At 39.3% G+C, this 16,008-nt stretch overlaps 1 protein-coding gene across 3 annotated transcripts; it reads right to left on the reverse strand.

Moving 5' to 3' along the window:
* Positions 1 to 1,242: 1,242 nt before the first annotated feature.
* On the reverse strand, positions 1,243 to 12,150 carry LOC146671842 (myosin heavy chain, fast skeletal muscle-like). 3 transcript variants are annotated; one of them, XM_085404225.1, is made up of 41 exons: positions 12,116 to 12,150; positions 11,874 to 11,923; positions 11,558 to 11,780; positions 11,317 to 11,460; positions 11,075 to 11,231; positions 10,873 to 10,900; positions 10,682 to 10,793; positions 10,496 to 10,588; positions 10,345 to 10,408; positions 9,717 to 9,815; positions 9,523 to 9,626; positions 9,291 to 9,429; positions 9,087 to 9,205; positions 8,838 to 8,987; positions 8,583 to 8,753; positions 8,189 to 8,495; positions 7,978 to 8,054; positions 7,793 to 7,880; positions 7,593 to 7,710; positions 7,356 to 7,479; positions 7,140 to 7,276; positions 6,781 to 7,036; positions 6,341 to 6,583; positions 6,030 to 6,206; positions 5,774 to 5,919; positions 5,588 to 5,678; positions 5,095 to 5,484; positions 4,863 to 4,989; positions 4,618 to 4,736; positions 4,198 to 4,394; positions 3,922 to 4,105; positions 3,663 to 3,828; positions 3,405 to 3,529; positions 3,003 to 3,311; positions 2,711 to 2,914; positions 2,504 to 2,629; positions 2,246 to 2,416; positions 2,000 to 2,104; positions 1,814 to 1,909; positions 1,568 to 1,699; positions 1,243 to 1,378 (listed from the first exon to the last, which is right to left on the reverse strand). In XM_085404225.1, exons 3-41 carry the CDS (start codon positions 11,759 to 11,761, stop codon positions 1,361 to 1,363), a joined length of 5,817 nt encoding a protein of 1,938 aa, XP_085260351.1. In that variant the 5' UTR covers positions 11,762 to 11,780; positions 11,874 to 11,923; positions 12,116 to 12,150; the 3' UTR covers positions 1,243 to 1,360. The 3 variants fall into 3 exon arrangements, with proteins under 3 accessions (XP_085260351.1, XP_085260350.1, XP_085260352.1); XM_085404224.1 differs by having other exon boundaries at positions 10,496 to 10,793; XM_085404226.1 differs by lacking the exons at positions 1,243 to 1,378; positions 1,568 to 1,699; positions 1,814 to 1,909; positions 2,000 to 2,104; positions 2,246 to 2,416 and having other exon boundaries at positions 2,495 to 2,629; positions 10,496 to 10,793.
* Between the last annotated feature and the right edge of the window lie 3,858 nt (positions 12,151 to 16,008).

A 16,008-nucleotide genomic window follows, 5' to 3' on the forward strand; every position in this document is an offset into this window, starting at 1 on the left:
ATATACAGCTCTGTCTGAAGGAATATTTTTATAACTGTAAATAGATTGGATGTAAAAGGTCAATCTCAGGCATTATCAGTTTTTGACTGTGAATTTATGGTAATATTTAGCCTAAAATGTTTAACTTGCTAAAGATGCAAAATGGCACATTGTTCTACAGAGAATTTTTTAATTACCCACCCAAAGCACTGAATTCAATTGTTTCAAAAACTTCCATGGCAACACATGTTTAAAATCAAGCACCTAGGCATGCAGTCTTCTTCTCTAATCATTTATTGCAGAACGGGTCTCTCTCAGGAGCTCAGTGAATTCCAACATGGCAGCATTATAGAATACCACCTGTGCAACAAGTCCAGTAGTGAAAATTCCTTGTTACTAAATATTCTACATTCAACTGTTAGTGGTGTTATAATGAAGTGGAAGTGATTAGGAACCACAGCAACCAGCCGTGTATTGGTAAGCCACATAAATTGATAAAGCAGGGTCTCACATAGTGCACAGAGGTCACCAACTTTCTGGAGTCAGTCACTACAACACTCTAAACTTCATGTGGTCTTCAGATTAGCTCATGAACAGTGTTTAGAGAGCTTCATGGAATGGGTTTCCATGGCTACGCAGTTGCACTAAAGCCTTACATAACCAGGCACAATGCAATACATAAGATGCAGAAAAGCACACTGACACTGTGGCAGTATTCATGTTTTCTGGATAAGAGATGAATCGCGCCGATGTGAAGTTATTTTTCACGAAATGGCCTTGGCCCCTTAGTTCCGGTGAAATGTTTCAACACACCAAGACATTTTGGACAGTTTCATGCTCCTAGCTTTGTGGGAACAGTTTAGGGACAGCCCCTTCCTGGTCTAACATGATGGCGTGCCAGTGCACAAATTGGATGGGGGAATTTGGTGTGCAAGAACTTGACTGGCCTGCCAGAGTCCTGACCAAAACCTGATTAAACACCTTTGGAGTGAGTTAGACTGTGAACCAGGCCTTCTCATCCAAAAACATTGTCTGACCTTACAAATATATTTCTGGAAGAATGGTTTTCTTTTAAAGGTTAACTTAACTCTGCCATCACTAATGCTGAACACAAGAAGGGAGAACACAAAGGGAAAAGTGCTGTCCTCATTTCACAGGACGATGTCCTGTAGGTATGAATCACGATTATTCTGAAGAAACTATCGTGTTAAAAATTGTATATGTGAATGTGACTTTTTTTAGAATAAAGAATAAATTAAACTCTTTACATTTCATGAAATCATAATGAAAGTGTTTATTGAATTAATACATCATACGTGGACAATTTAACAGTTAGTTCATATTTTATGAACACTGCCAAAAAGTTCCAAAAGAATGTGTCTTATTCAGCACTTTCACCCTGAAAAAAATAATGAAAGGTAAAATTATTCAACACATATTATCAACATTGAAACAATTCATTCTACATTGTAAATATAGTATCTACACTCTCTTCAATTCACAGAAAATTATTAACATAAAGCTCTTATATTAAACAACTCCATTAAACAACGGTACATTTTTTCGTAAAACAAATTACATGAATTACCTTTCCAGCATCACGGCTCTTGGCTCTCAGTTTGTTGACCTGAGATTCAGCAATGTCAGCACGTTCCTGAGCTTCCTCCATCTCATGTTGGACCTTTCTCAGTCTGGACATGTGGGTGTTGGCCTGTTCCTCCTGTTCAGTGCAACAATATGTTTTATTTAAAAACATATCTGATCATATATGAGAGATATCTCAGTTATGAAGCTGTGAATTCCATATGTAAAAATCACAAAACATTTCACTCACAGCCTCCTCAGCCTGTCTCTTGTAAGCCTTGACTTTGAGCTGCAGCTTGTCCACCAGATCCTGAAGTCTGACCAAATTCTTCTTGTCCTCCTCAGTCTGCATAAACAACAAACTGTTACTGATGGCTGAAGAAGAAAGAATTTAGGAACTTAAATGTAATAGATGTTTAGGTAAATGTGTAATCACCTGGTAGGTGAGCTCCTTCACTCTCCTCTCATATTTGCGGACTCCTTTAACAGCATCAGCTCCACGTCTCTGCTCAGCTTCAACTTCAGTTTCTAGTTCACGGACCTTTAATGCCATGATAAGTAATCAGCTTTTAATAAATATTAAGAGTAGAAAGAAAATGGGTGGAGATCATGTGATGGCATCAAAGTGTTTATTTAATACTTGAATAATAACTATATATGCATATATATATGCAGTACATACCCTGGACTCCAGTTTCTGGAGCTGCTTCTTGCCACCCTTCATGGCGAGGTTCTCTGCCTCATCCAGACGGTGCTGCAGGTCCTTGACTGTGACCTCCAGGTTCTTCTTCATCCTCTCCAGGTGAGCACTGGTGTCCTGCTCCTTCTTCAGCTCCTCAGCCATCATGGCAGCCTGAAAGTATGGGTGGTGTTGGCATTATTGATCAAGCATGAACAAAAATTTTGAAAAGAAAAGAAGGCTTGTAAAGTACTAACTTACATCAGTGATAGCCTTTTTGGCCTTCTCCTCAGCATTTCTTGCTTCCTGAACTGCATCATCCACCTCACCCTGAACCTGGACAAGGTCAGCCTCCAGCTTCTTCTTGGTGTTCAAAAGACTGGTGTTCTGAATGAAAGAGAACAGTTTTAATGCTGTGATTCTCACTCTCTGATGTCTCAAAGTTCTTGTAAAGTAATGAATACCAACCTGAGAGTGAAGCAGTCCAACACGCTCGCTAGCATCAACCAACTCCTGCTCAGCTACTTTGCGTCCTCTCTCTGTCTGCTCCAGAGCGGCTCTCAGCTCCTCAATCTCAGCCACCATCAGACCATTTCTGCGCTCCACCATGGCGACCTGCTCCTTCATGTCTTCCTGTCCTCTGACTGCATCATCCAGGTGCAGCTGAGCATCCTGATGACAAACAAACAAATGATATTATCATTGTTTGCTTGGAGGTTAATTAAAAATTCACACAAACACAAATGAACTACCAACTCACCTTGAGCTGTCCTTGGACATTCCTCAGTTGTTTCTGGGCCTCAGCAGCCTGTCTGTTGGCATGGCTCAACTGAATCTCCATCTCATTCAGGTCTCCCTCCATCTTCTTCTTGACTCTCAGGGCATCATTCCTGCTCCTGACCTCAGCATCAAGGGTGCTCTGCATGGAGTCAATCACCCTCTGGCTGTTCCTCTTGATCTGCTCCATCTCCTCATCCTTCTCTGACAGCTTCCTGTCAATCTCACCTTTTACCTGGTTTAGCTCAAGCTGAACACGAAGGATCTTGGCCTCCTCGTGTTCCAGAGTTCCCTTTAAATAAAGGTTTATTTCAACATAAACTGGAGAAGGGATAGTTTTAGAAATGTAATTACAAACAAAGTACATTTTTATAAAATACATTACCTCAGCTTCCTCCAGAGCTGTCTGAATTTCAGACTTCTCAGTCTCAACAGTCTTCTTGGCCTTTTCCAGCTCATGGATGCTCTTTCCAGTCTCACCAATCTGCTCAGTCAGATCTGAGATCTCCTCTACAGAGCAAACACAGCCAAGAGTTTTAGTACTTGGAGCTGATATATGCAAATGTTTTGGCCACAACAAAAGCTGTAAATGAATATAAACATTAGAATCATATCCATATGATCTATAGCAAGATAAGCATACGCTGCAGGTTCTTGTTCTCTCTCTTCATGGTCTCAAGATGATCCAGAGCCTCTTCATATGAGTTCTTCATCTTGAACAACTCAGTGCTGAGAGAACGAGCCTCCTTTTGGGCTCCTTCCAGCTCTGCCTGGCTCTCCTCATACTTCTGCTTCCATTCTGCCAGGACCTAGATTAATTAAAAATTAATTAATTAAATAATTAGTTGTTGAAATGGGTGTAATTTCTCCTTTGATGACAGAGGTTATGTTTAAAACTTTACTTTATCAAAGTTCCTCTGCTTCTTGTCAAGGTTGGCAGCCAGAGAATTAGCTCTCTCCACGTCAATCATGAGGTCCTCCACCTCACCCTGCAGCCTCTGCTTGGTCTTCTCCAGTGAGGCACACTTGGAGTTCACAGCCTCAATGGATTCCTCAGCCTCCTGCAGGCGCTGGGCAAGCTTTTTCCTGTTGTTAAAATAATTTTGTTTTGATTAAGGCTGAATTGGTTGGTTTTAAGTCTGAAAACCAATTTAAACAATGAAAGTATGGTGACTTACTTGGCCTCCTCCAGCTCCTCAGTTCGCTGGATGGCATCAGTCTCATATTTGGATCGCCACTGAGCCACCTCACTGTTGGCCTTGGACATTCCTCGCTGCAGCTCAGCCTTGGCCTCCTGCTCCTCCTCAAACTGCTCTCTCAGCAGATCACAGTCATGACGTGCTGACTGAACAGCATGAGCCAGGGCATTCTTGGCCTGTTGAAGTGACAGTTGATTTCAGATTTCGATATTTTATTGTTGAAATCAATTTTAAAGTCTAATGCTGAGAGGATAACAAATTTAAGAGGTAAAACCTAAGAAAGAAATTAGAGGATTATCTGTCTCAGAGTTACTGAGTGTCTCTGTAACTGATTAAAACTTGTCTCTGTTTTTATTAGTAAGTGCTGAAATTTAAAAGAAGAGAGAAAATATTTCAGACCTTCACTTCCTCCTCAACGTGTCTCTTCAGTTCCTCAATCTGCTGAGTGAAGGCCTGCTTGCCCCTTGTGAGCTGAGAAACAAGAGCTTCTTTCTCCTCAAGCTGGCGACTGAACTCACCTGTAGTTAACACACATGTATTAAGCCCAGTTTGTTTCATTTCACCCACTGATTGGTTGTAGTTTTAGGTACCTGTAAATGACAAATTTCCAGACACAGACTGTTTCTTTGTTATACATCACTTACCATTCTCTGTTTGAAGTCTCGCCTTCTGGGCATTAATGTCATTCAGCTGACGAACATTCTCATCATTTTTGGCTTTGAGTTCACTTAGTTGATCCTCAAGAGTCCTGCACATTTTCTCCAAGTTGCCCTGTCACCAAGTAATGCCATATCCATGTTAACAGTTAATGAGCTGCTTTGGCGGTCCTGAAATGTAAAAAAGAAAAAATCTGTTCTCTATAAATACTGTCCGCACCTTTGCTTTAGCAACAGCCTCCATGTTGCTGGAGAGGTCATCAATCTCCATCTTGTACTCGCTCTTCTCTTTCTCCAGCTTCTGTTTGACACGCTGGAGGTTGTCGATCTGCTCTCCGAGCTCTGCTACAGTGTCAGCCTGCTTCTTACGGAGAGCTGCTGCAGTAGCTTCATGCTGCAGAGTTGATTCCTCAAGATCACGACGCAGTTTCTGGAACTCAGCCTCTCGCTTCTTGTTCATCTCAATCTGAGCAGCTGTTGCTCCACCAGCTTCCTCGAGCCTCTCACTGATCTCTTCAAGCTCCCTGGAGAGGTCTGCTCTCTGCTTCTCTACCTTAGCCCGAGCTGCCCTCTCAGCCTCAATCTCCTCTTCCAGCTCCTCAATACGAGCCTAGTTTGAAATTATTTGGATTTATCGATTAGAACCTGAACTAAAGTAGGTTTTTGACTTATAATGAACAATATTCTTTATGAACACTGGTCATTAGTGTTACCTGAAGTTCTTTAATCTTCTTCTGAAGTTGAGCACCAAGGGATTGTTCATCTTCAATTTTGCTGAGAAGTTGGCTGATTTCAAAGTCCTTCCTTGGTGTGGAAGAAGTATGGTTTTACGATCATAGTCCATATGATTATTGCAATGCAGTGTGTGTAAAGAAAATTATTTACAAAAAAAGCCCTACTTCTTGATTTTCTCATCAGACTGCTGCTTGTCATTCTCCAGATCCATTATGGATTCCTGGGCCAGTTTCAGATCTCCCTCCAGCTTCCTCTTGGCTCTCTCAAGGTCCATGCGGAGCTTCTTCTCTTGCTCCAGTGAACCCTCAAGCTATAAAGTCATGTCAGTTGATTCAAGTGGTTGGTATGACAATGATTCAGCACTAAAATTCTTTCCATAAAAAACAAAAAACAACAACGTAATTTTTATAGTTTTCTTACATCATCAACTTGCTGTTCCAGCTTTGTTTTGGACTTGGTCAGAGTGTTGACTTTGTCCTCCTCTGCCTGGAGATCATCCAGTGTTTGCTGATGGGCCTCTTGTAAGGCTTTCTTCTCCTTAGTCAACTTGGCAATTGACTCATCTTGAGATGCCATCTCCTCTGTCAGGTTTTTCACCTGAAACAATGTGAATACATTAAGTTTAATTTTGTTTGAGATTTTGCTGATTATTTGAACGTTTAACATATATATTCAAAGAACAACATTACATGTTTTAATTGAACTAAGAATATAATCAAAATGAACTGAACCTTGTTTTCTGTGGCATGTTTCTCCTTCTCCACTTTGGCCAAGGTGAGCTCCAAGTCATCAATGTCCTTCTTCAGCTCAGAGCATTCATCCTCCAGCTTCCTCTTCTTAGCAGTCAGCTCAGCATTGATTTCCTCTTCATCCTCCAGTCTCTCACTTGTCTCTTTGAGTTTGGCCTCGAGCTGGATCTTGCTCTTAATGAGCCCCTCACACCTTTCTTCAGCATCAGAGAGATTGTCAACTTCCTATAATACATGTTGAACACACAAGTTAGATTATTTGTGAGTCACATTGTCCTAGTGTTTTCTTGATCGTACTTTTAGCTACACTTTTGTTTTAGCACATAAATAATCAGAGGATAAAATAAGCATGTGGCCTTTTCATATCTAAATTTAACATACATGAACTACAGGTGTAATATATACTTTTCTCTACTACTTACTGCAGACACTTGAAGTTGCAGGTCATTCTTCTCCTGCAGCAGGCCGACCATCTTCTCTTCCAGTTCCTTCTTCTTAGCCAGAGCAGCAGCCAGGTCTGTCTTCATCTTCTCATAGTTCTCCTTCATGTTCTGCAACTCCTTCTCAGTCTCAGCACTCTTCAGAAGAGGCTTGATCTTGAAGTACAGTTTCAGCCATGGCCAGTTCTTGACATTCATGAAAGAACGGATGTTGTACTGGATGGAGAAGATAGATTCTCTAAAAACCAAACATGAGAGTGTTACTTTTAGTGTCGTAGGATCTTAATATGAGGAAGGAAATAAAAAAGAGAATACAATAGAGTTTAGTATGACAATGTTACCTCCTCTCCATCATCTTCACAAACTCTTTCCTCATGACATATCCTCTGCAGAGAGCCTGAGTCATGGTCACCAGCTCAGCCAGTTTCTCATCTCTCATCTCCTCAAGAGTGCCCAGCAGACCAGCTTTGAAGAACACCTATTTAATCATTGAAAACACAAGTACAAGTACAAATGGACAGTGTTTTGTTAATGTCTATTAATATAATGAAGTGTACCTTTGTGTGCCCAAACATGTACTGTGTGTGATCCACATCAATGGAGCCAAGCAGCTTCTCTGAAGCTTTCTTGTTGTCAATGAACTGTCCCTCAGGGATGACACTGGCATTCAACACTTTGTATCTTCAAGAGAGAATCAGGTTGTTACTTAGATTTTTCTTCCATCATATTCAAGTTTGTCCTTTACAACAACCATGAATTCATTTTTCCTTTCCAATATTGTAATGTGCTGTCACCTCTGCTTGAAGTCACCATAGAGGATTCTGCTGGGGAAACCCTTTCTGCAGATTCTGATGCCCTCCAGTACACCGTTACACCTCAGCTGGTGGATGACCAGGAAGTTCTCCATAAGGCCTGAGAGTCAGAAATGCATAATGTTTCAAATCTTTTCTATATTCTTACTGTCATTTTTGCAGTTAATATTACTGTGGGGTACCTGGGGTCTTTGTCTCATTGGGAATCAGGCAACGGACAAAGTGAGGATGAGTGCTTCTTAAGTTGGTCATCAGCTTGGCCAGATTCTCCTGTAGATCAGCATCATTAGATAATAGGTTAATACTATTTAAAAATTAGCATTTAATTTATATATATATATATATATATAAAAAAATCTATACATACTCTGAAAAGAGCAGACACAGTCTGGAAGGAACCACCCTTCTTCTTACCACCCTTCTTGCCACCACCACCAGCAGCCTCTGTTTTCATAAACAGTAAATTTCATTATTGGAATTGGAAAAAATATTTTTCACAGTATAAATTTATCCTGCAGTATGCACATTGTAGCTATCTGTACTGGACATGGCAGTTTGTGAGCAGTTTTTTTTCTTACCTTCAGCTCCAGCATGGGCTGCGTAAAGGAAGCACATTAGTTTGTTTGCAGACTTCTGGTAGAGCTGAACAACTGAGTCATTCAGTGGGTCCTTGTTCTTGTCCAGCCAGCCAGTGATATTGTAGTCCACTGTACCAGCATAGTGAACCAGGGAGAAGTGTGCCTCAGCCTTGCCCTTTCCAGGCTTTGGTTTCTCAAATGCTTTGGTCTTGCCAAGATGCTGATCGTGCAGCTTGTTCTTGAACGTTGTGTCAGAGGCCTTGGGGAACATGCACTCCTCTTCAAGGATGGAGAAGATGCCCATTGGCTGAGAAAATATCATAAATTATATTAAAATTTCAAGGGAGGTAACATATGCAACCACATGTACATTTCTTCCATAGTAGCTGTTTACCTTCTCAATAAGCTCAATGCAGGCAGCCAAGTCCATACCAAAGTCAATGAACTCCCATATAATGCCTTCTTTCTTGTACTCCTCTTGCTCCAGGACAAACATGTGATGGTTGAAAAACTGTTGCAGTTTCTCATTGGTGAAGTTGATGCAGAGTTGCTCCAAGCTGTTGAACTGTAACATTACAAACATGTTTAACTTCATGGCAATACAGTATTTAACATTTAGCAAATGTGGTGAAATGTTTCAAGTGCTCACATCAAAGATCTCAAACCCAGCGATATCCAGCACTCCAATGAAGAACTGTCTGGGCTGCTTTGTGTCCAGCATCTCATTGATACGGATAACCATCCACAAGAACATTTTCTCATAGATAGATTTGCACAGAGCCGAGACAGCATTGTTGACCTGGCAAACAAGAATTTATAATTATACAAAACCATATGAATACAGCTATAATGTTTATAATTATAATATGATTATACAAGTCTCCCTTTTATGAATTACCTGTGGGACGGTCTGACCTTTGGTCACCATCTCATTGCCAACCTTGACTCTTGGGTAGCACAAAGCTTTCAGCATATCAGCCGAGTTCAGGCCCAATAGGTACGCAATCTTGTCAGCCACTGTTGGATTAAAACAAATCATTATAATACCTAATAAATACAAATACTTCAAACATTTCTCCATTATAGAAATTTTTCACAATACCCTCAGTGCCATCAGGTTCAGCCTGCTCTTCACGCTGCTTCTGCTTGAATTTCATGTTGCCATGATGCATCACAGCACCAGTCAGCTTGTAGATGCTTAACTTCTCTTCAGCAGTAAAGCCCAAGATGTCAATAGCAGTCTGTAAGAAAAAAATGAAATCAGCTATCAATAAATAAAACAAAAGAAGATATTTATGGTTAAGTATAAGATTCTGTGTCAAATGTGATTTTACATCTGTTGCAATGAACTCCTCCACATCATCGATGCTCTTGACAGTGATTTCACCCTGACTGATCATTGGATAGTCATAAGGGTTAGTTGTGATCAGAAGAGCCTCTGAAAGGAGAAATGAAGTTAACTTGTTTTTTGCTTAGAATGTGATTTTAATGGTTTTAAATTTTAAATTTAGGTGTCCTGTCAACATACCCAGAAGCTCAGGCTTGTGGCCTGTCATCAGCTGATAGAAGATATGGTAGCTCCTCTCAGCAGACAACTGGAAGGTGACACGGGACTTCTCCAGCAGATCTAAGGACAACAGATTAATTTTGACACTGTAGACATGAGACATCACAGTCAAAACTGCAAAATGGATCATACATGCATTTATTTCCTTGGCTGTCATTGGGCGTGTTTGAAACTTTTTTCAGTTCTGTTGCTTTACTTATAACGTGCTTCACAGTATACCTTATTATACTTTAAATGTTTTTGCAATATGTTCCTACTTACACACATGATAACTACTGGGTTACAGTATATAACTTATATATATAGCGTAACCACACTGTTCATGCATCCGTGTGTTCCACCACAACAGACAATATTACTTCTTCTGAAATTAAGTGACTCATCTTCTTATGTGCTGTAAAATAACTAAACAGATCTGTTACATAATATTTAGGGGTTTTTTTGGTTGGTTTGGGGGGGGGGGGGGGGGGGGGCATTCTGGACTTATCAGTTTGATTCTCATTCCCCAGAGCTTGAATACATTTAAGTGACTAATTAAATATAATTTCTGTCACAGATAATGGTAATTTGCACTGTGGTTCAAACTTACATGTTTCAATATCAGCTGAAGACAGCTTGCCAGATGTGCCAAAGTGAATCCTGATGAATTTACCCTACAGGGGTAGATCTTTATTAATATTGCCTTTCATGAGAGCAAGTAGTAAAAAGCTCATTTACATTAACTCGTTTTAATCACTTACAAAACGAGAGGAGTTGTCATTCCTCACAGTCTTGGCATTACCGTAGGCCTCCAACAGAGGGTTGGCAGCAACAATCTGATCCTCAAGAGAGCCCTGCAAGAATATATTGTGTTTATGTGAGCTGATCTTCCAAAATTGATTTTCTTTTTCTGTCACAAAGACGTTGATGCAGAATAAAAAATCTACCTGCATTTTGCCAGCTGCTGGCTCAGCCTTCTTAGCTCCAAGAGCTGCAATTGTTGCAAAGTACTGGATGACACGTTTGGTGTTGACAGTCTTTCCTGCACCGGATTCTCCACTGGGGTTTATGGGACACATTGTTAAAATGCCTTTATATAGTTTTTATATATTTTGCATACAGTTTTTATTATACTCACGTAATCAGGACAGACTGGTTCTCACGATCTAAAAGAAAAACATATAAGCATGTCTTGAATAATCTTAGGATTCATTTATTTCCAATCACTTATAAGTAGCTATGTTCTAAGAAAAAAATTTTTTCACACAATGATTAATGGTCATCTCTTTAAGTAGAAGTCCTAAATGCATTTAAAGGCTTTAATAGAGAATTGAGCTTACCAGTGAGCATGAACTGATAGGCATTGTCAGAGATGGAGAAGATGTGGGGTGGAGCCTCAATCCTCTTCTTTCCTCTGTATGCTCCTACACATGTAGCATCATATACAGGAAGCCACTTGTAGGGATTGACGACAACGCAGAACAACCCAGAGTAGGTCTGTATCATAGACAATAAATATCATTTAAACATTTACAGATCAGCATGATACTTTCCTCTCACACACAGCAATGTGAAAACTTACGTAGATCATCCATGATGCATAACGCTCTTTGAGGTTAAACAACACAGATGGCTCATTAAGGTGGGTCATCATGGCCATGTCCTCCATCTTATCAAACTTTGGAGGGTTCCTAGGGTGGATTTCATCCTCCTTTACAGTGACCGTCTGAATAGAAAATTAAGATCACTTAGAAAAAATCAGCTTTCAAAGTTTGGCACTATATATTTGACAAATAGATAAAGTACATTGATAATTCATCTACCTTTCCGTCGTCTGTCTCAACAGTGGCTTTACCACCCTCCTTCTTGGTAAGTTTCCCCTTGACATACATCTCATCAGGAACAGTCACAAAGAAGGCCGTCTTGGCATCAAATGGAGCAGTCTGGGCCTCAAGCCTCTCCTTTTCTGGCTTGCGTAGGTAAATGGCCGCCGCGCCATACTGCGCCATCTCCGCGTCTGTGCTCATGGTGGCACTTTACTAAAGACTGAAAATATGATGGATTGACACATAAATCATTTACTGTACTTATTATACAAACCATAATTAACATCCATTCTTTTTGATTCGTGGATTTTACCTCAGCTGATGCAAACAGAAATTCCTTGGTATCCTGTGTATGTCAAGGTGCTATAAAATAAGTAAACGTATATCAATGGACATTTTACTCTTCAGTTTAAGAATCCATTCAAAAAGTAAAATTTTCAGTGTCAAAAAAAAAATGTAATAACTGAACACTTAAAAATGTAAAATATAAACTTAATGAGAGCATATAATACACAGTAGATAAAACATGGTAGCTGAATCCTTTACTGTACTCACCCGTCTTAGATGCCCGTCAGTTAGAGCAAATCTCCAGAGCTGCTGCTTTTATAGACAACGGCTCTGCTTCCTCAGCATTTACACTCTCCTTAGTTTGGTCATGAATGTCTGACACCTTGCTTCTTGATACTGATATGGTCAAAAATAAATTAATTGTTTTGATCCATTTTCCACATATGTAATCCCTCTTTTCTAATACAACATACTTTCAAATATAAACAATTCAGCTGTATTCCTTAGTGAAAAAAATATTGTGAATGTATTGTGGTTTATTTGGTATATTTATTTAAGTGATTATGCTCCTAAATATGGAAAATGTAAGAAATGTTAACAATATAGTTAGTGGTAAATTAAAATAGTGCTCTGCATGGTTTTGGGATTATTCATTCTAATAACTTTTGAAGATAAATGGATATTAATTTGATACAGTTTATAGTAAGCTTATCTGTGTGTCCAACTATCTTTGATACTTTGATAGCCAGTTTTAAACTTCTAGTGCCACTGGTGTATAATTACAGGACATAAAAATCATCAGACTTTCTGTTATTGCCAGAAGGGTGTTATATATAGCTACTGGGAACATAATATTAAAAAATGTATTACTATAAAATAATTTGTTATAAATACATTTAATTTCTGTGTGGATAGAAGTGAACGTACAGCTTTTAGCTTACAATTTTGATAAACTAATTAAATGATATATTCTTACAGGAAGGGAAAATCTGGGATCATAGCAAGGATTAGCTTTTATTTCCAAAGCTTGCTCCAACTTGACTTAATGTTTGCTATCTTTCTAGCAGAACATGAGATACTATCATGGTCAAAAATAAATCCAGCAAAGGACAGGAGGAGTGGTTTGTGGTTGGCACAAAAGACAGATATATTTATTTTTCAACAACACAGAAGTACCCAGAAATACCTATACCTATTGGTAAGGTAAGTCCATGGTCAAATATCAAATGCAGTATGTTGTGTGTTTTCACTGTAATTCCAAGGGCCAGTAGAATTGCAACAAAACTGCAGAGCAGACACACAGCATTACAACCAAAAATGGAAACACTTTTTGATCTGCTTTTTATTTAGCCCTAGTAATACAGAAGAACACATTACATACAGTGCAGTCTAATGTCGCAGTGGTTTGCTAGGTGTACAGTATTAAGTGTCTTACTTCTTACTTACTAATATCTTAATACTTTTGTGAAAATACTATCGTAGTCCATATCGAGTCATAGATGAGTTTCTTTTGCTTGGACTTCTATCTGGACGAGTGCACTGAAATTTCTTAATTACAATGGAGCTACTAACTCTCTCTCATTAGAGAGAGCTAGTGATGAGTACTGTCTGATCACTTAGACATCTATGGATGCCACTAACATGCACAAAATCCCCCAATTTAATTGACAGTTCTACACATGAAGTCTCTGTGATCCCTTCACCATTCACAAAGCCTTAAACTCTAATGAGACAAGGATAAGATCCCTTTACTATGATGAATGACAAATCAAGTACTCTGCCCAAACGAGAGGTCTGACAACATTATCCGTGGCTTCTCCAGAACCTTTCACACATGTCTCAAGTGCTCAGGATGAAGTCATTTGCAAAAAGCACAGAGTGTCAAATGGTGGGCATCATCCTCAGCCTCTCTGGTAGGGTCTATGCCAGCATGCTGCAGAGTGTGTCTTTTAGTTGAACCTTTAATTAAGGAGGAACAATGCAGTTTTTATCCTAGTCATGGAACACTGGACCTGGTACTTCTTGCTATTCTTTTTATCCACATCACTTCATTATTATTTTCTTTTGTCACACCTTGCTATCCTGTTGTAGAGATGAATAAAGTATCAGGCAGGAACATGAGTTTGAACCTGGAAATCAAAAGGATGATTCTGAATGTTGTCAGTACATATGCCCCACAAGTTGGATGTCAGTTAGAAAAGAAAAAGAATTCTGGAGTAAGTTGGGTAAAGTGGTAGAGAGTGTTCCTGGGGAGAGAGTGGTGATTGTGTGTGATTCTGACAAATAAAAATGGAAAGGGCTGTTGTGAACAGATATTTCAAGGAGAGGGATGACCATAGGGTGACATTAAAGAGCAGAGGAAATGTCCAGCTCAAAATTTCAAATCCTCTTCTACTCTTCATTTTACTGTGGGGATTGATGGTCCCCACAAGTATAGTAGTATGCCAATTTTCTGTCCTCACAAAAATGTCTAAACATGTACACACACACACACACAGAGACACACACACACGTGTATAGATAGATGTGCTGTGGGGGAGATATCAGATTTTGTTAGAGGTCTGTCCACATTTTCAGTTGAGGTAAGCTGTACTGCATGATCCGAAATAGAAAGTAGAAAGGCACCACCAATTGTGGCCTTATATGTGAGTGAGCATTACAGTATTATATCAGCGACACTGTTTTATGGTGACTTGCACTGCCTTAAACTCAATTTGTATTTTTACAAGCGAACTGGATTTTGGTCCGTCTTTTTTACTGCTTTGCCTTTCTCAAAAGTAAATGTATACCAGAGTTGTATATATAGAGCAGTGCAGTTACAAATACTATCCAGAAAAAATATGTGATGTTATTATGGCAGTTGTTGAATATACCTATTAAAGTTTGGTAATAAGATTAATTTGGACATTTTAATATAAACACATATATACAGCTCTGTCTGAAGGAATATTTTTATAACTGTAAATAGATTGGATGTAAAAGGTCAATCTCAGGCATTATCAGTTTTTGACTGTGAATTTATGGTAATATTTAGCCTAAAATGTTTAACTTGCTAAAGATGCAAAATGGCACATTGTTCTACAGAGAATTTTTTAATTACCCACCCAAAGCACTGAATTCAATTGTTTCAAAAACTTCCATGGCAACACATGTTTAAAATCAAGCACCTAGGCATGCAGTCTTCTTCTCTAATCATTTATTGCAGAACGGGTCTCTCTCAGGAGCTCAGTGAATTCCAACATGGCAGCATTATAGAATACCACCTGTGCAACAAGTCCAGTAGTGAAAATTCCTTGTTACTAAATATTCTACATTCAACTGTTAGTGGTGTTATAATGAAGTGGAAGTGATTAGGAACCACAGCAACCAGCCGTGTATTGGTAAGCCACATAAATTGATAAAGCAGGGTCTCACATAGTGCACAGAGGTCACCAACTTTCTGGAGTCAGTCACTACAACACTCTAAACTTCATGTGGTCTTCAGATTAGCTCATGAACAGTGTTTAGAGAGCTTCATGGAATGGGTTTCCATGGCTACGCAGTTGCACTAAAGCCTTACATAACCAGGCACAATGCAATACATAAGATGCAGAAAAGCACACTGACACTGTGGCAGTATTCATGTTTTCTGGATAAGAGATGAATCGCGCCGATGTGAAGTTATTTTTCACGAAATGGCCTTGGCCCCTTAGTTCCGGTGAAATGTTTCAACACACCAAGACATTTTGGACAGTTTCATGCTCCTAGCTTTGTGGGAACAGTTTAGGGACAGCCCCTTCCTGGTCTAACATGATGGAGTGCCAGTGCACAAATTGGATGGGGGAATTTGGTGTGCAAGAACTTGACTGGCCTGCCAGAGTCCTGACCAAAACCTGATTAAACACCTTTGGAATGAATTAGACTGTGAACCAGGCCTTCTCATCCAACATCATTGTCTGATCTTACAAATATATTTCTGGAAGAATGGTTTTCTTTTAAAGGTTAACTTAACTCTGCCATCACTAATGCTGAACACAAGAAGGGAGAACACAAAGGGAAAAGTGCTGTCCTCATTTCACAGGACGATGTCCTGTAAGTATGAATCACGATTATTCTGAAGAAACTATCGTGTTAAAAATTGGATATGTGAATGTGACTTTTTTTAGAATAAAGAATAAATT

Source organism: Rhamphochromis longiceps, linkage group LG4, assembly GCF_057381845.1.
Source record: "Rhamphochromis longiceps isolate RC_006_pf linkage group LG4, R_longiceps_female_GT1.1, whole genome shotgun sequence".
Lineage (NCBI taxonomy): Eukaryota > Metazoa > Chordata > Actinopteri > Cichliformes > Cichlidae > Rhamphochromis > Rhamphochromis longiceps.

Coding starts and splice junctions, on each gene's coding strand:
- LOC146671842 (XM_085404224.1), bottom strand. CDS start 11,761: ATGAGCACAGACGCGGAGATGGCGCAGTATGGCGCGGCGGCCATTTAC. Junction 8,988..9,086: donor AAGGTCAGACCGTCCCACAG/GTAATTCATAAA, acceptor CTTGTTTGCCAG/GTCAACAATGCTGTCTCGGC. Junction 7,037..7,139: donor GTGAAGATGATGGAGAGGAG/GTAACATTGTCA, acceptor TTTGGTTTTTAG/AGAATCTATCTTCTCCATCC.